Consider the following 21,728-nt stretch of genomic DNA (forward strand, 5'->3'; position numbering starts at 1 on the left):
TAAGAGAAATGTTGCTCCATTTGTGTCATCTCTTTTTGGACATGTTCCAGAAGACAGCAAGGTTTTTCAAACAATCCTGTCATTAAGACTTTTACATTTTATGGGCTGAAGGAAAGGAGGGAGTGGACGAAGAAAGCAAGGAAGGGAGAGAGGAAAGCAGACATAGTAAATGCTCACTAGATATTTGTTAAATCGATGAGGAAGTGGCTCTGGGATCATTAGTTCTATGTTATAAATGAGGACCTAATATTCAAAAAAATTCAATAGCTCGGCGAGGAACACAGTAATGGGGCCCAAATTTGATCTCAGGTCTTTGAATCCAGTTTCATTTCGTTTTTCCTACACCTAGGAGATGGTTCTAGCTTAGTGTTATTCAAATACCAATCTTCAAGGAGATAAGGGACTTGTGACGGGATGTAAATTAATGCATTGCTTCCTTCATCAAGAAAATCCTGATAATGCCCTGGCCGGGTGGCTCAGTTGATTAGAGCATCTTCTCATGCACTGGAGGGTCATGGCTCATTTCCTGGCCGGGGCACAGACCTCAGCTGTGGGTTTGATCCCCTGTCAGGGTTCGTACAGGAGGCAACCGATTGATGTATCTCTCTGACATCAATGTTTCTCTCTCTCTCTCTTTCTCTCTCTCTTGCTCTCACTCTCTCTAAAATCAATTTAAAAAAAAAAAATCCTGCTAAGAAAGAACTGCTAACTAAACTAAGGAGTATGCTTAATGACTCCGTGTCCTGGTGAAAGTTTCTAATCTCATTACAAACAATTCACCTGGTAGCTGAACCGCAGACAACACATTTCTGTAATACGAATTCTCCTGAACTCTAGCCTAACCACATGGCTTTAAACTCCATGTCTGTATCATTTCAGATGCTCTCAATGTCTAGATGGACCCCTCAGGCATCCCAGAGTCCACCACCCCTTATGATTATGATTTGCAGAGCTTCGTGTGTGAGAATCAGACCTTCACCTTTGCTACCTTCAGCACCACCGTCCTGTACTGCCTGGTGTTCCTCCTCAGCCTGGTGGGCAACAGCCTGGTGCTGTGGGTCCTGGTGAAATACGAGAGCCTGGAGGCCCTCACCAACGTCTTCATCCTCAACCTGTGCCTCTCAGACCTGGCGTTCTCCTTCTTGTTGCCCCTCTGGGTTTTGGAATACCACTGGGGTTGGGTGCTGGGAGACTTCTTCTGCAAGCTCTTCAACATGATCTTCTCCATCAGCCTCTTCAGCAGCATCTTCTTCCTGACCATCATGACCATCCACCGCTATCTGTCCGTGGTGAGCCCCCTCTCGTCCCTGAGAGTCCACACCCTCCGGTGTCGCGTGCTGGTGACCGCGGCCGTGTGGGCAGTCAGCGTCCTGTCTTCCATCCCCGACACCATCTTCCACAAAGTGTTTTATCCCCCGGAACCTTCATCAGAACCTTCCAGGTGCGATTACTCAGAACTCAAGTGGTACCTGGCCTCGGTCTACCAGCACAACGCCTTCTTCCTGCTCTCCATGGGGGTGATCGTGTTCTGCTACGTGGAGATCCTCAGGACGCTGTTCCACGCGCGGGCCAGCCGGCACCGGCGGACGGTGAGGCTCATCCTCACCATCGTGTCTGCCCACTTCGTCAGCTGGGCGCCCTACAACCTCGTGCTGTTCCTGAAGACGCTGCTCCGGCTCGACGTGATTCGGGGCTGCGCGCTCCACTGGCAGCTGGACTACGCCCTGGTCGTCTGCCGCGACGTCGCCTTCTCCCACTGCTGCTTCAACCCGGTGCTCTACGTGTTCGTGGGGGTCAAGTTCCGCAGACACCTCAAGAGCCTGCTGGGGCGCTCCTGGCTCTGCCGGCCGCAGGCCCCCGGCGCCTCCCCGTTCCCTCGCTCCCCGGGCGCCTTCCACTACGAGGGCGCCTCCTTCTACTGAGGGGCAGGTTGGGGGGCCACGGGCAGTGGTGCAGGATGGGGCATCGGGGTGCTGCGGCTGCAGAAACCCATCCCCCCAGGGGGTCCTGCACGCCCCTCTCCTGCAGAAAAGGGGCTCCCCACCTGGACCGTTTGCATCGCCCTCGAGAAAAAAATACTTCTTGGATTCCGAGTTTAGGATTCTTCCCTTCATTTGTGCATTCCTTTAGACGCGGATTTCTTACCATTGCTTAGTTCAGGAGGTTCTAAAACGTGAAAGGGTCCTCAGGAAGGAGCTTCCCTCGGGGCCTGCTGCGGGGCTGGCTCGCCGCTCGGGTGTGATAGCTGGGCAACTGCAGGCTGCCGGCAAGGAGCCCTCCCGTCCCGACTGTGGGTGTCCCAGCTGAGTTTGGAGACTGTTGCTTCTGTGCTCCTCGGTGACGACTGGATGAGACTGTCTGCAGAACAAAAGTAACCACAGCCTCGCCCTGGCCGGGTGACTCAATGGGTCGGAGCATCGTCCATGCATCAAAGGGGTTGTGGTTCAATTCCTGGGCAGGGCACGCACCTAGGTTGTGGGTTAGGTCACTGGTTAGGGCAAGCACGGGAGGCAACCCATCAATGTGTCTCTCACATTGGTGTTTTTCTCTCTTCTCTCTCTCCCTTCCTCTCTCTCTAAAAAAAATCAATAAAAGCATGTCCTCAGTGAGGCTTTTAAAAAAAAAAAATCCCTTAAAAAATGTAGCCACTTCCTCAAATAAGCATAGTCAGAACAAAATCTGGATTCTAAAAGCCCACAGCTGGACTGGATATGTGTTCTGTATCATAATTCCAATTTCTAGCACATGAACAAGCACTTGCATATTTAGTCCACAGATCTTTTATTGAAGGAAAAAAAGAATGCAATAAGTGCTACGTTCTGCACAAGGCATGTACTTGAAGGATATAAAGATCATCAAGATACAGTTGCTACCCTCCAGGTGCCACCATCCAGCTCTGAAGGCCCAGACTTGCACCCACCTGGTGAAGGCACCCAAGGTAAAGATTCCTCCAACATCTCATTCTCTCCAGGGGGCTGCTGAGCTGGCACTTCAGATTCATCACTTTCACCTGAAATGTCCCCCCCTGCTTGGCTGATGGCACCAGCTTCCCCCATCCCCAACCCCCAGTCACTGACCCTCCAAACCTGAGTCATCTTCTAGCCCCGCCTTTCCTTTCCCTCCATGCCCATGGCCAAGTTCTGCTGACCCTGCCTTCCCAAAGTCTCCCAGAGTTGTTCTTGCCATTGCATGGACCCATCCCCAGATGGCCTCGCTTCCCCAGCCTCTTCCTGCTGCTCCTCTCTTTCCCCGCCAGTGTCCCCTGCACTGAAACCAGGCTGCTCAAAATGCTTAGTGGCTCATTACACACAAACAAAGCCCCAACACCCTACTTAGAAACACTGGATGCAAGCTCTTGAAAATGGGAATTCCAGAATCTTCCACAGTCCTTGAGCAGGAATTTGCACAAAGTCACTGTGGTGCTCAATATATGCTTGTTGAATAAAGTATCTACTAATATAGCCCTCAGCTGGAGCCTAGAGAGCCTATAAGGCAGTTTTCCCCTTCAGTTCCAGCTACAAGTTCAATGCTCTAGTTGCCATTGGGTGGCAGCCTTGGAAGAGTGTGACCTTGCTGGGGAAGAGTGAGGGTCTAATTTTAAGAATTAGGTCAGTAATACCTGCTGGAGAAGGCTGGGGAGCGCACCAGTGAAGGAACTAGCTAACCAATAGGTGGGGCCATCACCCACCACCCACTGAAGAAACAGCAAAAGGAAGGAGGCGATGAGATGGTTTCAGGGTCAGAGCTAAGCCTATGGGCTTCTGTCAGGCTAATTACTTGGCACTCCCTCAAACTGATAGTATTTAACTTTTGTTCAACTTTTATTTAGATGGTAGGCTGAGCCCAGGGAGCAGAAGGACAGAGGATTCCAGCTCACACACCCACTTGGCCAAACCAAAGCTCTATGGGTCTTGAGCCCACTCTTCTTACAAGGCAGGTTTGGGGGTTCTTGTATCACCACAGAGCATGCCCTTTGAGAGGTTCGATCCACCATCTCCTTATTCATCCCACCACAGAGCATGCCCTTTGAGAGGTTCGATCCACCATCTCCTTATCCATCCCATCCCAAGATGCATATCCAAGTATTTCTTTCAACACATACAGCCATATCCCTAGGAATACTTCATGAAATACAACCACGTCCATCTCTTTACACTTCTAGTGATGTTTTGGGACTTCCAATAGACTAGCACTTAGAGTGCTCTTTAACCAAGTCTTCTCCTGGCTCAGCTCCTTGGGAATCCAAGGATAGAGGCATGAAGACAGAGACGTATAAAACAGGAAGGCAGAGGGACATCCTATCAGAAAGGGAGCATGGGTGAGACCAGGGACCACATTCTACATTCTCAGACCACTCCTTTCATTAGCCACAACCTCCTGCTTCCCCCCCCCTCCAACCACTGAAACCACTATTCAACCTCAACCCAACTTTTGTGGGCCTTTCCCTCCCCTAATAGTTGAAATATGATGCCTTGGACACATGGCTACGGACTTGCCACACCTGGAACATAAGAAGTCCCCAGCAGTACCTAAGGAAGATCCTCTTCAAGCATTTCCATCTCCACACTCTCTCAAACAAATTCAAGAGGAGAGGAACCTTGCTGATCTCTATATAGGAACGTGCCTCCAAGCCCAGAGCAGCCCCAGACCTCCAATGACCCCAGCCAGAGTGGAACTCCCCTGTGGGCACAATCTGTGTTGCATATCTAGAAACTGCCTCACAATATCTGTGGTTGGTTGAGTAAGTGGATAGGAAACCATCTTTTGGGGGTTTTTTCCTACTTCCATTTCCTCTTCTGACACTTGCTTATGTTACATCTTCCAGTCAACTCCAGGTACCATCCATGGGATTCCCATGAATTCTCTGGAGCCCACCAGCCAGCCATCACCTGGTTTGTTGAATTCCTGGTGGCTTTCATTTGTGAAAGTTGCCTGTGATGGGACAAAGAAACCCACAAGTATGGAAAACCCAGTAGGAAAGATTCCCAAAGTAAACTGGCTGAGAAGCCTCTTGGGATTTGAGCCCTAGACCCAAACCCCAAATCCAAGCTCTTTTACTCATTCACTGTGACCTTGGGTCTCTCAGAGTCTCAGTGTCCTCATCTGTAAAACTGTATAAATGTCAACAACAGAAAGACAGATTCTACCCACACAGTGGAGGTGCACATGAGGTCATGTGTGTAAATTACTTGCTTTGTAAATCATTCAGCCCCAGACTAATATGAATTACTATTGCGAATTACTTGCTTTGTAAATCATTCAGTCCCAGACTAATATGAATTACTATTGCAATCATCCCATAAAAACAGAATCATTGTACCATATGCACAAATAAATTTCTACCCAAGATCATTTCATGTGATTCCTAAAAATTCTCTGCTTATGGGGGGGAGCTGGGTTAGGATTTGGGGTGAAGGGAGGGACACAGAAGACAGATTGGAGATAAAGAGTGGAACAAGCCCCGTGCGGGTCAGGATGGTGGGAAATTGGCTCCATGCAGGCCTTGGGCAAAACTGTCCGAGGCCAAGTCTGTCTTGAGTGCCCTCTAGCTCAGTTTTCTGTCCCTCTCTCCCCTCTGGCCTAACACCCAAGTCTTCTGTCTCCAAGTCTAGGGCTTTTCCCTATCTCATGATGCAACTGTGTCTGAACAAGGACCTTCCAGAGATCGGCCCTCCAACCAGAAGGAATGATACTGCTTTCTGCTGGGAATGTCTTTTTCGTACTGTGTCGTTGGAATTCAGCTGTATTCCGCACTTAACACACGCACAATTCAACTCAAACTAGCTACATTCCAAATTCTCAAAAGCCACACATGGACGGGGCTGCTTTCGAGAAAGAGCCCCCCCTTTCCGTGGTTTGCGGGCACAAGCAGGGTTAACCTAGGACCTGCAGCCAGGTAGGACGAGCAGCTCCGCGGAGCACGCCGGGAGTTGTAGTCTGCGCCCATCTGCCCCTGCGGCCCGATGGGCGTTGTAGGCCCCGGGCTTGTGGAGCATGCCGGGAGTTGTAGTCCGCTCCCGGCCGTGGCGGGCGGTGCGTATCATGGCCGTCTGCGCCGCGCTCTCGCAGTCTTCCGCTTGGCCCCAGAAAGTTTCGGTTCTGCCCAGCGGTGGACCTACTAGCGCGTAAGTGCCCCCGGGGGGGCCGGCCGGACTCTGGGGGCGTCCAGGCAGCTCGCCCCCGGTGCGGAGAACTTCCTTCCAGGCGCGGCTTGTCACCTGTTGCTCTTTCCGTTCCCGCCCATCTCCGGTCTCCCACGGACCCCGCCGAGCCTATGCCCCGCGGGCCTGGGAAGTACCCCAGGCGGGAGAAACGGGCCCTGGGGCCAGGCGGCCTCGGGTGACCAGTTTGAAAAACAGACACCACCCCCCCCCCCCAACGGCAGCTCTGAGACCCCCAACGGCCGAGGAACCCACCTTGTGGGGGTCCCAGAACCAGCCTGGGGGGCGTGAGGCGCAGGACAGGCCCCCACGGGGCCGCTGGCTTTGTCCAAGGGGCCGCTGACCTTAAGAAGCCAGTTGCTGGCTCAGCTGGGCCGGGACAGCCCAGACCTCGCTCTGACACCCCGCCGATGCTGTGTCTCCCCCTCCTCCCCGAAGAGGGTGGCCGGTTCACCCCGGGCCCCGCTGTCTCCCAGGGCCCGGTGCCCGGGGCAGGGCCGCGACGCCTGTGGGCTGCTGGAGGGCCTCAGGTGTGGCTGCCGGGGACCTGAGCTGAGGATGTAGAGAGGGTGCAGAACTTTTTTTGTTTTCGGTAAGAAATCCTGTGTGGTTGACACGTTAACCACGTGGCTCCCGGTTAGCGCGTCCCCTGGTCCTTTGTCAGCCTTCACAGGTGCCCCCGGCTGCCCCCGTGGGAGCGGGGAGCTCTTCGGGAAGCTGCCTGCCTTGGCCGCAGGCGCTCTGCCCCCAGGCTTGTCTTAACCACCGCAGTTTTCGTTTCCGCCAGAGAAATGGGTCAGGGGCACCCAGGGCAGAGGCTCAGGCCTTAATCTACTCACTGCCCTGCTGCCACCTCAGCCCTTAACTTCCCTGCCATCTGCCCAATGCGGATGCTGGGGGTGCAGCGTCCCGCGCTCCCCCCCCCCCAGCTGTCACCCTGAGGTTTTCTGCCTTCAGTGGCTCCTCTTCTGAAGGGGCCACGGGGTGGCGTGGGCTGCACTTGACCTCTCACCCCTCTTCTGTGTGACAGGACTTGTTCATAAGTGACTGAATGCCCTGCACCAGTTGTGGGCCATTGCTACCCGGGAAAGCAGAGTTCAATTGTCTCAGAGGTGGGCTGTGTGGCCTTCGTTGATTAAAAGGATCTGAAAAGGTTCTTGCTTTAGGAAACAGTTTTCTCCTTCATTTAGTGTTTCAGTTGTTTTCAGTACTGTATTAGGAAAATAGTCAAACACACAGAACCTTTGGAATTGTAGAGTGATCATATGCCCACCTGTTAGATGCTACAAATAATATTTTACGTCGATGCTTTTTGTGCTTCAGAGTCAGTCCTCTAGCTGCTCCTCGAGTGGTCTTTGCTACTCGTCGCTGGTTTCAGGGCACCGGCGTGGGTCCAGGAGCCGCAGGCTTTTTCAGCCTGGTCCTTTAGGGGCAGGATGGCTCCCACAGATGTTTGTTATGAGAGGAACCACTTAGAACAGATGTCAGGGAGGAAAAATTATCCTCTACCCTTCAGGGTTCTGGTTGGACTAATACTCAGATTAACTCGAGACAAATTAGCAGGAGGAAAACAAATTAAGTTTAATGAGGTGTATGTATAGGAGAGACCCAGGAAAACTGTAACTCACCAAAGTGGTGGAAGCCACTACCTTAAATACCACCTGCAGCTAAAGACAAAAGCAGATGTTAAGGGTGGAGGGTCCTCGATGGGAGGTTACTAGGAAAAGCCTGGTAAAGCTGTTATTCGGATTTAAGCCCCAGCCTACTCCATTAAATGTAAAAGCAGGCCTGGTACAGTGTGAGGGGGAAGCACCCTTACAAATGGAGATTTTCCTTACAAATGTAAATGTCCTTTTACAAAGGGCAGCTTCTAGGTTTTCAGAGCTTCTCCAACATCTGCCGTTTCTTAAAATTAGCCTAATATAATCTGTATCCCAAAGAGGCCTATTTTGGAGAGAGAAATTCTGCTGCCCTTCAAGAGCAAGACCAGAGCAGGTGGTGACTTTGACCGGTGTAGGTCACCAAGGCCAGGGGCTGCTGCCTCCAGAACACAGCACCCATGGCAGTCCTCCTCTTCCCTCTCTGCTGATGGGTGTTCTGAGGATTCCAAAGACAGCTTGGGTGACTCAAGACTAGAACGCCTTTAAACTGGAGGCAGGGGAAGTGTGTTGTCTAGCTGTAGTCTCATGGTGAAAATTCTGCTAGGAACTCACTTTGGAGCCTCATTCACTGGAGCAGGCCCAGAGAGCAGAGCAGGTAAGGTTCCTTAGCTGGTGTCTCGTAACTAGCCAGAAGCCGCCTGTGAGCAGGGATGAGTGGAGTTTGGCCTGGTCAGCATCTGCTCACCTAGTGGCTGAATGTCACTGTCTTGCTCAAAAAAGAAACTATTTTCTGTTTGTAATCTCAGTGCCAGGTGTTTGTTTATTTTTTCAAAGCTCTTGATTGGTGTGAAAGCCTCTGTTTGAACAACTAAGTAAACCAGTAGGGTGGGTATTGAAATGTTTCCATGAGTCTGTGTTTATATTCTTGCGGTTTTTAGACGTGTTACTGTATTGTGCCCATAATAAGAGCTTCACCCTCAGAGCACATGGGCTTCATGGCTTTTAGGAGATGACTATGGTAGAGATGTGCTGAATTGTGCAGGAGGCACGTTCCCCTCTTCCTCGCCTTGAAGCCGCTGAGCATCCATGGCAGTCCTTCTCTGGTGGACTCCACCAGTCCACAGCCTGGTGGTTGTAGTGACCACCAGTGGTCCTTCCTGTTCATGCAACTCTTCTGTGGCATTTGAAAGACACCAGTGGCTGTTTCTACCTGGGCCAGATCCTGTTTTCAGGGACAAGGGTGTATCTGTGGGTGTAGTTCTGAGGACAGATTTAAGGAGAACCTGTGGTCTGGTTACAGGACTGTGGCCTGGTTACAGGACTGTGGCCCTGCGGCTGGGTCAGGGACCCAGGGGCAGGTTTGGCCAAACCACATGAGGGGGTAGAGTAGTGCACCCTCAGCCTGGGGCAGAAAACTGCCAGGGAAAAGCTTGCAATTTAAAAGAAAAACCTGGAGCAGAAAAAGCATTCCAAGCAAGTCATTAGCACACAAAGGGGTAGGCCAAGAGAGTCCCTGGGAGAGGTCCAGGATGGGCTGGACAGCTGTACCAGAGATGGTGATCATTTAGCATGGAAATGGAGGAATTTCCTGAAGCTGAACCTGGAGCTCCAGGTGCTCTTTCCAGGGCATCTGCAGTCTTGGTCAGGGAGGAGGCACTTAGTAGGAGCCTCAGCCAAAGTTAGCCACTGAGAATGTCTCTTTCCCCAACTCCTCCATGAAGGAAGGTAAAGGGTAACCTCCCCACATTGTACTCAACAAATAAACAAAAACAAAAAAAACACACTCCCCTGCCACACACACAAGGTAGGAGAGGGTCAAATAGCTCCCTAGGACAAATAGATTTGCTAAAATTGCCTGAAAAGAGTTTGGTGAGCTAAACATACCATGGGCCTCACACAATCATCATGATCTTTATTTTATTCTTTGTTGCGTGATAGGTAATGGAAATTTCACAGGACTAGTCTGATTCCAAATTCAAATAGGGTCCAAATTGGGAAGTCTTAGCTGCAGTTGATAAAAGAGAAGACTGTCTTCTTGCTTGTTGCCACAACTCCCACAATCCTGGTTCTTGTTTGCCCCTCCTATCTGCCAGCATAGCCCTACCCCCTTCCCCAGGTTGCTGCTTCTCACCCAAGGAGGACAACAGAGCTCAGATCTATCAGTACTTTCCTGAACTACCCTTGTAGCGTTCCTGTTTGAAGGTTTCAGATCCAAACTTCTGGGAATGGAGGAAGGAAAGGGCCTCGGGGAGGGCTGGGTGAGTGGGGAGGTGGTGGTAGTGGCTGTGGTTATGTTACTGTTGTCCCGGATGGGGTAGAGGAGGCTTCTGGGTAGGGCTGTCTCAGGGTCAGAGCTGTGGTGCACACTCTCCTGTAGACACACTTAATCCACCCAATCCCTAAATTACATAATTCCATTCATTCTCAGAGTGATAACTCTGTAATGTTGCCACAATAATGATGATATAATGTCTGCAATTACAACTTTTTAAATGCATTATTTTAGTCAACATAAAAGTATTTTATGTTCAATAAAGGAAAATTGAAAAATCATAGAAATGGGGGGGGTTGTTTTGGGGTTTTTTTGCGTATTTATCCATGTTTCCCACCATTGAAGGATAATTATCACTGTTTACATGTTGGTACATTTCTAGTACATTTCTGTGCCTAAAGTTTAATTTGGTTTGTGGAGCAAGAGTCAGTGGTTTTGTTTCGTTTCGTTTCATTCGTTCGTTCATTCATTCAGCAAGTCATTTATCTAGGGCCCTCCCTGTGTCAGAATTGTGCTAGGTGCTGGGAAATAATGAATAAATAACTAGTAGCTGTGGAGCTTACAGACAGGTGGGAAAGAGATTAAACAAGAAATGACTGTACCAGCAAGTGGCCACCAGAGTGGAAGAGAGGCACGTCCCCCTGCAGTGGGGGCTTAGAATCATGAGCAGAGTAGAGTTTGGTGCCTCCTGTGTTCACCTGTTTTTATCACAGTGCTTCTTGGGTCTCAAGTGATCTCTTATTTGTCTATAAGCTTATTGGGGTGCATGCTGTCTGCTTCTCCCCCCTGGAGCGTGAGTTCCTTGAAGGTCGGCGCTCCTCTGGCATTGCTCACAACTGTAGCCCCAGCTCCTGGGTCAGGCCTGCCTTTTTGTGGTGCCCAGCAAACCCATTTTGGATGGTAGGAGGTTTGTTAGCACATATGGGTTGCCTGCTGCCTTCCTCAAGGCCGTGTTTACTGGTACAGCACATTCTATCAGAGGTTCAGTCTGTAACTCAACATTGGCCGGCCTGACTCTGAGGGTATAATTTGGGAGCACTGCTGTTTTTCCACCTGTGTGGGGATTGTGCTGTTTGGGAGCAGGGGTAGATGCACCAGCTTGTACTCACTTATTTGTGCAGCTGTCCCAGAAACTGCCCCAATTTTCACATGCACATGCCACTGTGGTCTCCTGGGTGCTTTCCAACAGCACTGCAGCCCCTTCTGGGAGCCGCTGCCCCCCTTCCTAAAAAAACAGACAGCTTTCCCTAGGCCCAGAAGCAACACCTCCTATCCACAGTTTCCTCCACACCCTGCTCTCCTGGGTCATTGGGCAGGAATTGGGACCAGTTTTGTATGTGTTCCAGTGCAAGTGACCAAGAAACCTGAAATCATTGGTGGAAGGGGAGAGGGGGCAAGAGAAGGTTCAAGAAGTGATGACAGAATCTCAAGTCTTCACTCCCTTTAAGGAAAGGAGAGGATTGCAAGCAAGGAGTGCTTGGGAAAGATGACCCAGGCATAGAGTGGGTCAGCCTTTTAATTATAGGTCTAAGGGGTGTGGTTGCCTCGTGAGCCAAGGCTCACGTGTGCTGCAATGTCTGTTTCTGAGCTGGCCTCTGGCAAACTGCTGAGCATTCTCCTAGGTACCTTCTTGAAGCTCTGGCGAGGGCAGCCTGCCTTCCTGCTAACCAATTCAGCGCCGAGCCAGCAGAACCGTGGGCCTTCAAAGCTGCAGGTACCAGCCTCGTGCCCTCTTTCCATAGATATAACTGGATAGATGCTGTTGGGTGCTCCGAACCAGGCCAAGGCCGTAGACTCTTCCAGAAAGGCTTTCTGCTTTGACTGATCTGAACTTGTTGACATCCTTTCTTGGTCTGGGTGGGATTTACAGCTGGTGTGTTCCACTTTATTTGAAAGTGGGAGGAGCCCTGTGGTACGGTCCCCTCTCTGGGCCAGTTCTTACTGCGTTATTATCAGTACTTGTTATTGAGCAAATTTGACAAGTTTTGAAGGCAGGGCAAGGTTGTCTTTCATGCCCCAGACCCCTCCTCCCTTTCTGATTCTTCTTTCCTATGTGGCAACTGACGCTATATTGCTCCTGCCAGAACCCATTTCTGGGCAACATGAATATTAGTCATTTGCACCATAGTATAAATAAGTTTATGTGAGTCAGTCTTTGTATCGTTATTTGGGACTAAACTCCTGTGTCTATTGTTTAAAGCATTTTGAGCTTCTGGGTAGGTACAGGAGGAATTTTCGAGGTGGGGAAGATCCTTTACCTCTAAAATAATACCTAGGCCATGACCAGGTATTCAGGCAATAATCCCAGGTAATAAAAATTTTTTTAAATGCATTTAGTTCCTTTTCCTCTTTCAGAAGATGGGCTGTTTTTAGACATTCTGGCCAAGCTTAACCATAATTTTCAGTTGTTGACAAGACAACCCAGTGCTCCCCTAAGTAGTTAGTGTCAGAATTGAATTGAATTGTGGGGCACCCAGTTGGTGTCAGGACTGCTTCCTGGTGTGGGGAAAAAGCCACACGTTTGGTGTCAGAAGTGTTATGAGTAAAAGAGAAAAAAGCTTCATCCCTCAACCACAGGGCAGTTATCTAGGGACACAGGGAACTGCCCATGGAGTAGAGAGAAACAGTGTCCCTTTCTGTGTCTTTCATTGGTTAATAATGATTTCAGACTAAGGAAGACGGAGAGCAAAATGCTAAGACTTGTCCTTTCCAAGTTCATGGAACAAGCGTCTCTATGGTGACCGTGTCCTGTCTTCCACAGAAGCTCTGACGTCCTGAAACCTTGTGAGGTGGTGACCCACAGCCTTGGGGGGTGCCACTGCGACCTACAGGCTCAGCAGCCAGTTTCTTAGGGCTCATTACCTTGGTGGTGACGCAGGCTATTTGGAAAAGCAGCTTGTCGTTGGCAGCTGTCACAGCTCACCCCATGACCCAGGAACTTGGCTTCAGCTGAGCACAGTCCCCGGGTCAGGCAGAGAAGGCCTCCTGGGCTTGGGCCCACACAAGGGCAGCCTCACCAAAGCGCCAAGAAGTCTTGAAGGAGCATGTCTGTGCCTGTGTGCAGACTCCAAAGAGGGCTGGTTTCTAGGAAATCCAGCTGGTTGTATAGTCGTGCATTGTCCGGCCCGAGCCTGCCAAGTTAACTCAGTCTGTTGTTACCACATCCTTCCAAGCTCCACCCCCTCCCATGTGCGCAAGTCTTGCCTCTACTTTGAGTAAACACACAGACCCAGTAGACTTCCACTGAGGACTCCTGGGGTATTAATCATCTTCCTCCGAGATTAGTCCTCCCAGAAGCTGCAAGGCTGGCTGTGTTGACAGCATTCACAGAAGAGACACTCTGGTATAGATCCTCTCCAGGACCCTTTCCGCTGTGTCTCTTGGAAGGCCTTCTGTTCATTTTTCAGGCCTGGCCCAACACAGTTGCCATCTTATTGTCCACCACCCTGTCCCTTCCCCGAAAGAATGAACTTTCCCTTCCTCAGGCCCCACCACAGCTTATGTTCGTGAAATATTTAGTCTGGTCACCACCACCACAATCAAGATAGAACAGAATTGCTCCCCCAAAATTTCTCCATATTCTTGTTGTCAAAGCCTCCCTCACCCCAGGCCCTGGCAGCCACTGACCTGGTTTCTCCCCAGTGTTTTGCTCTTGAAAGGATATGCAAATAGATCGGAGAGTATGTAGCCTTTTCGGTCTGGCTTCCTTCGCTCAGCATAAAGCATTTGTTGTGTGTATCTGTGGTTCATTCCTTTTCACTGCTGAGCACCCATAATTTTTTTATCCATAAATCTGCATGGACCTCTTCTGTCATATCCTGATATCTGGATATTTTTCTGTCCGTCTCCTTGGTGGACAGCTGGGCTCCCCCAGGGCTGGCCTGTGCCTTGCCTGCCTCTATCCCCAGCCCACACGTAGTAGGCACATGACAGAGCACGGCGCCAGGACAGCTGGGCACTGAGAGTGACTATCCTTGATCCTTTCTGCCTCGCCCTGAGGGCCAGTGTCTGAAGAAGTCTGGCCCAGCCTGGGCTCCAGCTCTCCCCAGGGCCCTGGCTGCTCTCTGCTCAGGCTCTGTGTCCAGCAGGCGACCTGCAGAGACACCTGGGGCTGGGTGGGCCGGCTTCTTGTAACCCACTGCCACCCTCAGTTTGGCGTCTGTGATGGGCAGGGTGCCAGCACTTGCTGGGAGGCTTTGGCTGGTTCTCTCTCTATCCCTGACTCTCTGGGGTCTGTGTCATGAATTATTGGGAGTGTGTATAGGTATGCACCTGCCTCATTCCACCTAGGCCAGAGAAGGCCTCTTTGCGCCTTGTTTTCACTGAGTCATAGATGCCCTAGTTTGTTAGTTAAAAATAGGCTGGGCATATCCGCCCTGTGACAGGCCCTCCCACCTCTGGCTGGCATTAAAATGCTTGTGTCAATATTTGGAGGAGCTTGACGTTGGGGATCATTTCTATTCCAGGATCTTCTTGCCTTGACTCTGGGAGCAGTAGGGGAAGATGGTGGTGGGAAGGTGAGGGCCAGCAGGTGTTAGAGACACTCAGGGTAGCGGCACATTATTTGGGAGAAGGCTAGGATTCAGGGTGGTTCCCAGAAGCCCATGGAAGTGGTCGGCCATTCGCTGTAGTGACAGTGGCTCAGCTGTAAATCCAGAGTTTGACATCAGACTGACCAGAGTTGTTCAAACCATAGTTCCACTCCTTGCTGGCTTGTGGTCTTACACAAGTTTCATGACTTCTCTGAATGCCAGTCTCTCCTTTGTACGTTATCTACCCCGCTGGGGCGATTGTGGAAACTAAAATGATCACATGTATAGAGCACTTAACAGGGCCCAGCACACAGTAGGCCCTCGTTTAGTGGTGGCTGCTACTGTGTACACCTCTAGTCTTGTCAACTTCTCTGTCAGCAAACATTCCACCTTTGCATGGGACAACTAAGGAAAGAATTGGAGGTTTTGAAAGAGAGACACAGGACTGTCCATATGCACGTACCAGCCTCTTTCCAATGCTGCTCATACCCCCTTATCTCTGTTGGGTTCAGTTACTACTGTGTCCTTAAATCACTTAAGCAGCTGCCCAAGCAGGGCTGGTAACTCAGGACTCACCAGCCTCAAGAGAACAGTAACCGAGCTTAAAATAGAAGTGTCCCTTGACTGGTTCCGAGGGCTGCGCAGGCCTCTGGTGAAGGCCCAGCGGTGTCTACCCACCCAGGCAGAGCCGGACTCTGGGCACCTGGAGCGGCAGACCTCCCCTGAGAGGCAAGCCAGGCCCTCCTTGGTCCAGAAGCCCTGAGGGTATGTGTCCTGCCTCACCCACCGCTTCTGGCCAGAGATTACTGAGCAGCCCTCGGAGAAAGCGAGCCCCGGGAGGATCTGGGGAGAGAGGGGTCTGGTGGTGATCGGCGCCAGAGGCTTAGCAGCCCAGTGAACTGGGAAGGGTTGGACTAGTTCTGGCTTTGGTTCTGGGGGTGTGGGGGAGCCACTGGGAGACATTTTTAAAGGTGAAAAGTGAAGCAGTACTGTCTAAGAGGGCGGATTAGGGGAGGAACTCAAAGAGTAGCCATACTATTTGGTTGATCTTGTTTCTGTTTAAGGCGCAAAACAGGTCATTGTGTCTGAATGTAAATGTGTCAGAAGCCAACCAGGGGATGCCCACAGACCAAGGCCCACACAGAAAGGTCAAGCCCTTCCCATTGCGGGAAGATGCCCAGCCAGGGCAACTCTGTGCCTAGGGCAGCATTCCTCTACCATCATGTCTGTGACTGCTTCTTCCTCCCCTGTGCAGGTGCCACCATGGGGTCTGACTTCTGCTGACTGGACCCAGGCAGGAGAACCACAGCCAAGACAGGCAGCCTGAGCTAGTCACCATGGCTTCCACCAGTGCGGAGGGCCAGCTCCAAAGGATCATCCACGATTTGCAAGGTATGGTTAGGCCGCACTGCATGTGGGTTTGGTTCGGAGGAGCTGGGACTGTGCCAGGTGAAGTTCAGCCCTTTCATCTGTGTTCACACGGGGGTAATTGGAGCCCCCGGGACACGTCACATTGAAATACTCGGGGCTCAGATGTCTATCCTGTACAGCTGGGAGCGCCTTCCTGGCCTTCCTCTTGGGGCACTATAAAGGCACTTTGTAAACAAAATCAAATACTCCTTTTCGGGTCTGGGTCTTATTTCTCTGTGTGTGTGTGTGTGTGTGTGTTCGTGTGTTCGTGTGTTCTTGGCTGAATCACTAACTCTGGGCTCTCTCTGGTGGAGTAGAGGAAGAGTATCCTCCTTCCCACTGAGCAGGAAGACCAGGTACCTGTCTTTCTTGTTTGGCTGTCTTGCCTGCTCATGGTGGGCGGGTACCCTATTCTGGACAAATTCCGGGTGTGGGCCTGCTGTCTCCTTGGCATCCCCATTGCAGCCTTGCCTAGCGAGAGACCCCTGTGCAGGCCCTGCCCTGGAGAGAGGCACAGCTGGAGGGTGCATGTGAAAAGCAGGAGGGGATTGCTTTCTCTGCCAGCTGCAGTCTTGGGCCCGAGTTCTGCTTCAAAGGTCAGAATTTTGGCCAGTTTTCCACCCCCTGCAGGCCCCCGAGGCTGGTCTAATAAGCCTCTTGGGAGCTTTAGCACATTTGCTACAACACTGTCTATAGCTCACCACCTCCTCCATGTCGCAGAGACCGCAATGATGCAGGGCCATCGGGCTCTTGGCAGCCGTAATACAGTCCTCATTCTGAAGGTCACAGGCAATGGGATAAAAATCACTTTCTCAGGCTTGCACCCTATTTAGATAGCGCTTTGGACCTTTAATAGCTAATAATTACATGGCATTTCACATGTGCCAGGCACTGTCCTACTCATGCCTTAGGGGTAACAAGTCACTGAGTCCTCCTGCTTGGTTAGGAACCATCATTATTCCCATTTTGCAAATGTGGAAACAGACACAGAAAGGTCCAGGGACTTGCCCAAGGTCACACATCCACTTGGGCAGAGCCTGGGTTTGCATACACAAGTGGTGCTCTTAACCACACCAGCGTACTTCCAGCTAAAATGTTAGATGCTTTTAAAAGTACACACATAACCCTGGCTGGTTTGGCTCAGCAGTTAGAGCATCAGCCTGGGGACTGAAGGGCCCCAGGTTCGGTTATGGCCAAGGGCATGTACCTCAGTTGCAGGCTCGATCCCCTGCCCCAGTTGGGGCATGTGCGGGAGGCAACCAGTCAATGTCTCTCTCACATCGATGCTTCTCTCTCTCTCTCTCTCTCTCCCCGCCTTCCACTCTCTGAAAAACAATGGAAAAAATATTCTCAGGTGAGGATTAAAAAAAAAATTGAAGTTCACACACACACACACACACACACACACACACACACAGGAAGTGAAATGCCAGTCTGCAAACCTGAGTTTGCCAGTGGCCGTGAGAGGTTCCTCACAGCTTCGCAGTCTTCCCTGTTGAGCCTGGATTGGGACCCAGAGCCCCTCATTGGGAGGAAGAGAGGTGCCCAGGCATGAGCACTGGTTCAGCTGCCCTTCCCCACCCTGTGCACTGGCTGCTGCTGCTCGTCCCCGCATCCCAAGGCTGGCTCTGCCCTAGCGCCAGCCCGGAGAAGACTCAGTGGGAATTCTTAAGAGGCACCACATTCTCAAGACCCTTTCTTTTCATCTGTTGGTAGCTGTTTTAATAAGCATCCGGCAGATCGACAGCACCTCTCATGAGAGACGTGTCCTTAACTGAGGGGTCCTTGTGTGGTGCACAGTCTCACCCCTCTGCAAGGCAGCCCACTTACCCTGGTGACAGCAGTTTATGCAGGCTTCGGTGTCAGGCAGGCTCGGGGGCAGCTCATGCTCTACCTTTTAACTAGAAGATGCCCAGCAAGTCTTCACTTTTCCAAGGTGTGGTTGCTTCCTTCCTGAGCCAGGCAGGCCTGGTGATGCCACCCACTTCTTAAGAGTGCTGGCAGAGCAGATACATAATTCGTGTAAAACTAAGGTATTCATAAAGTAATGCTTTTGGATGATCAGAGATTAGCACTAAAATCTTGATATTTCTTTAAAAGGAGGGCTCTTTCCAAATTTCAGGAGTTTCCAGATCAGGTTGTGAGCGTTAACCCAGCCTAAGGGTAGAGAAGGGCTGCGGGTCCTTCCCAGCCCCCTCCCCCCGCCCCCAGACCCCCTACCCCCAGCCACAACAGGCACTTCACTAGGGCACAGCTGGGTAACAGTCACTTAGAAGATTCGGTCCCAAGAACCTGTCTTTGCCATTAGCTTTGTCTGAGGGGTCAGTGTCAATTAAACTTCAGCAGCTCAGGCTCATACTGGGCAGACCTGCTCTTCAGCCACAGTGCTCGAGAGCAGGGCCTAGGGGCTTCTTTTCTTTTAAGAACTGTCAGAGCAGGAGGTGGTTTTGTCCAGCATGTTCCAGTCGTCTCAGCTGGGAACATAAGCTCAAAACCAAACCCAGCTTCTAACAGTCCCTCTGCCTCATAGCAGAGGCTGAGTGAGGGTCGAAGGTGCTTCTCCCCCTTTTCTGCACAGGGAGGTCAGTTATCTTAGAAGTTAAGAGGTGCGATCTGGGGTAGGGGATCCCTTGAGAAAGCCAAGGTTCCCATCCCAACTCTGCTGCCCATCACTCATGACCTATGGCCAAGAGCTCTGACCCTGTGAGCTCCTTGTCTGGAAAACTAGGTTGTACTTACTCTTTTTCACATTTTAACAGCTCTGAAGTTGGGATCATCTTAAAATCAGTTGCATCTTAGATTTATTGAAATAAGGCAGTTCCTGCCTCATAGTGCTATTTAAATGAGAAAGACTTGCAGAGGCCTGGCCCCTCATAGGTACCCCGTTAACAGAAGCACGTCCTGTTGTCATTTTTAGAACTGTTACTGTCACTATTATTTGCACATTCTGGGTCTTGAAGCCCTGACTTCCCTGTACTGAGCAGTGAGGTGATAGTGAAGAGCCATAGAAACATGGCCAGGACAAAGGATAAGGCTTCTGGCTGTCAGTCAGTACCAGGGGGCTGCTGCATGATTCATCCGCACAGCAAACATTTGTTGACCAAACATTAGTAGGCCTACATGGTAGGCTTGCAGGAATGACCCAGAAATGTGCCCACCCAGTGAGCTGCTGCAAAGTGCCTGGGGGCTCATGGGACACCTTAGCACCTTCTGACTTGGCCTTTTGTCCCCTGGATGTGGACACTTCACGTTTGCAAGGTGCTTTGCCGTCATTGACCACAGCCTCCTGCTTCCCGGTTATTTTGCTTCTCTCTCTCTGAGGTTGGTCTCCACCTGGTTACATGTTTCTTTTTGTTGTCTTAAAGATGCTGTGGCAGAACTAAGCAAAGAATTTAAGGAAGCAGGGGAACCCATCACAGATGACAGCACCAGCTTGCATAAATTTTCTTACAAACTTGAGTATCTCCTTCAAGTAAGTTACTCTATAATGTGCTGATTTCTGCCCTTTTGTCTCATTTCCCTCTGGCGACTCATCAGCATTCAGGATGTGGTCCAGAAAGCTCAGTGGAGCCATTAAGCCATCCTGGTTGGACCGAAAGTCAGAGCAGTCCCCATCAAGAGCTCAGGTCTCCGAAGTGCCATCCTGTAGGGAATCGGAAGATTGCCCCTTAGAATGATTTTGGGAATCCAGAATATTCTTTAGAGATTTAGGTCAACTTAAGGCAGGTAACAAGGCCCCTGTATAGCAGGGACCTTAATTTGGAAGCAGTCACATCCCTCTTTGAAAGCCTGGTGAAAGCTGTGGAGTCTCTCCTCAGATAGACATGCATATGTGTACACAACCAGGCACATTTTCCAGGAGCCTGTGGGCCCTCTGATGATGATCCAAAGGCCTGTTTTAGAGTCTTACTGCCCAAAATGTGGTCCACAGACCATAGATCAACATCAGCTGGGAGCATGCTAGAAATGAAATGCGTTCTTGGTTCCCACTCTGACCCCCCAAGTCAAGATCTCTGAGGTCTGCCCAGGAAGCTTTCTTTTAATGCTCACAGCACAATACCTGTGTCTGCTTGGTTCAAGTGCACTGATCTAGAGAACTCTGCAGACGCAGAAAAATACAGGCAACTACAACAGGAAGAAAATGGACCAAAGCATTAGCAGAAGTTAATATTAGGCATTATAATTTTTTCTTTCCTATTTTTTTGTTTTATCCAGATTTCCTAACAGTTATATGCATGTCTTCTATAGTAAAAAAAAAAAGTGATATAAAATGTTACAAAAAGATATACCTGTACATCTCGAACACCATTAGTTTGCAATATCACATCCCACCAAGGCATATATAGCAGGGGTAGGGATTGTCTGGTGCATGAAATCATTTGGCCTGGCCCTGCCAAGGCCTCACCAAAGAGAAGCAGTTCCAGCCATCACATTAGGGGTGAGTTCATTAAATGTTTGACAAATATAGCAGGCTAATTTTTAAGCTGATAATTTTGTATGGCCCACAAATGACGTTATAAATATCCAAATGGCCCTTGGCGGAAAAAAGGTCCTCCACCCCTGGTATATTGGAGGAGATTAGATGCCTCCAGTGTGTTGCATGCCTTTTCAGCTGGTTCTGTTTTACATCACAAAGATATTTATGGACCTTTTTTTTTTTCCTCATGTAACTCGTTTTGGTTTTGGATTTGAAATGACTCATAGCTACACTTATTTGAATTTATTGTATGTATATTAAAACAGTGACACTTGAGTAACTGGGATAAAATGTCACTAACTCATTTCCCTAAGTTGAGACATAGTTAACACAGTTCATATTGCCCTTAAGACTTTTCACTTGTATTTCTTTATCATAAGGTGTTACATATCTTTATCAAAGTTGTAACTAGGGCTTTTGGTGGTCTTCCACCCAACTCTGTGCATAGAGATCTCTTCAAGAGATAAATCTTGGGTGGGGGCGCTTCCATTCCTAAATCTTACTTAGTCGTATGACCTTGAGCTAGTTAGTTAACCTCTCCCAGCCTTAGATTCCTTATCTGTAAATTGGGGATTAAAACACCTTCATTTGACAATAAATAGAAATGTTCGTAAATGTCTTGCCCAGCATCAGGCAACCAAGAAGCTGCTGTTATTATTTATCATTTTATGAGATGAATGGCAGTGGGTTTGGACCGCCTCTCTCTGTCCCTTTCCCTACCCAGTTCGATCAGAAGGAAAAGGCCACCCTCTTGGGCAACAAGAAGGACTACTGGGATTACTTCTGCGCCTGCCTGGCCAAGGTGAAAGGAGCCAACGACGGGATCCGATTTGTCAAGTCTATTTCGGAGGTAAGCAGAGCAGTCAAGGACCTCACGTCTTCCTCTCGCTGGCCTTAAGCAGCCCTTTGCAGAGACCTTTGCTGCAGGCAGTCAGGTGAGGAAGTGGGATTTACGGGGGTGTGAAGACATCTAGTCCAGGTACACTCAGTGCCCAAGGTTAGTGCAGGGAAGCTGCCTACGTGAGTGTTTACCCAGCCGGGCTCTGTTATTAGACCAGGACCCACACGTGACCTAGTAGTGGGTTGTTCACACTGTGGTCTGCCCATGGTGCCCCTTGGGGATATACAGTATCTTTTAAAAATAAGTTTTGTCGATAAATTTTTAATGTTTGCTAGGCTGTTTCTCCTACGGTTTTCCCAGAAACCTTGGATTTGAAATGAGGAGAGTGATGTGGGATCTTAAGAGACATTAAATGCTGGTGTGCTAAGCAGCTT

At 50.1% G+C, this 21,728-nt stretch overlaps 2 protein-coding genes across 2 annotated transcripts in view; both read left to right on the plus strand.

The window, feature by feature from the left end:
• The first annotated feature begins 896 nt into the window (after positions 1-896).
• On the plus strand, positions 897-1,922 carry XCR1 (X-C motif chemokine receptor 1). Its single transcript, XM_016202736.1, has one exon. It carries the CDS (start codon positions 897-899, stop codon positions 1,920-1,922), a length of 1,026 nt encoding a protein of 341 aa, XP_016058222.1.
• A 4,118-nt stretch (positions 1,923-6,040) lies between these two features.
• The window catches only part of FYCO1 (FYVE and coiled-coil domain autophagy adaptor 1), a 63,258-nt gene continuing 47,570 nt past the window's right edge, over positions 6,041-21,728 (plus strand). The window contains exons 1-4 of the mRNA XM_016202774.2: positions 6,041-6,125; positions 15,822-15,958; positions 19,342-19,448; positions 21,178-21,303. Coding sequence (XP_016058260.2) covers positions 15,904-15,958; positions 19,342-19,448; positions 21,178-21,303 — 288 coding nt within the window. The 5' untranslated portion in view covers positions 6,041-6,125; positions 15,822-15,903. The remainder of the gene's footprint in view (positions 6,126-15,821; positions 15,959-19,341; positions 19,449-21,177; positions 21,304-21,728) is intronic.

The sequence above is a fragment of the Miniopterus natalensis genome, chromosome 15 (genome assembly GCF_054644295.1).
Source record: "Miniopterus natalensis isolate mMinNat1 chromosome 15, mMinNat1.hap1, whole genome shotgun sequence".
In the NCBI taxonomy this organism is placed as follows: domain Eukaryota; kingdom Metazoa; phylum Chordata; class Mammalia; order Chiroptera; family Miniopteridae; genus Miniopterus; species Miniopterus natalensis.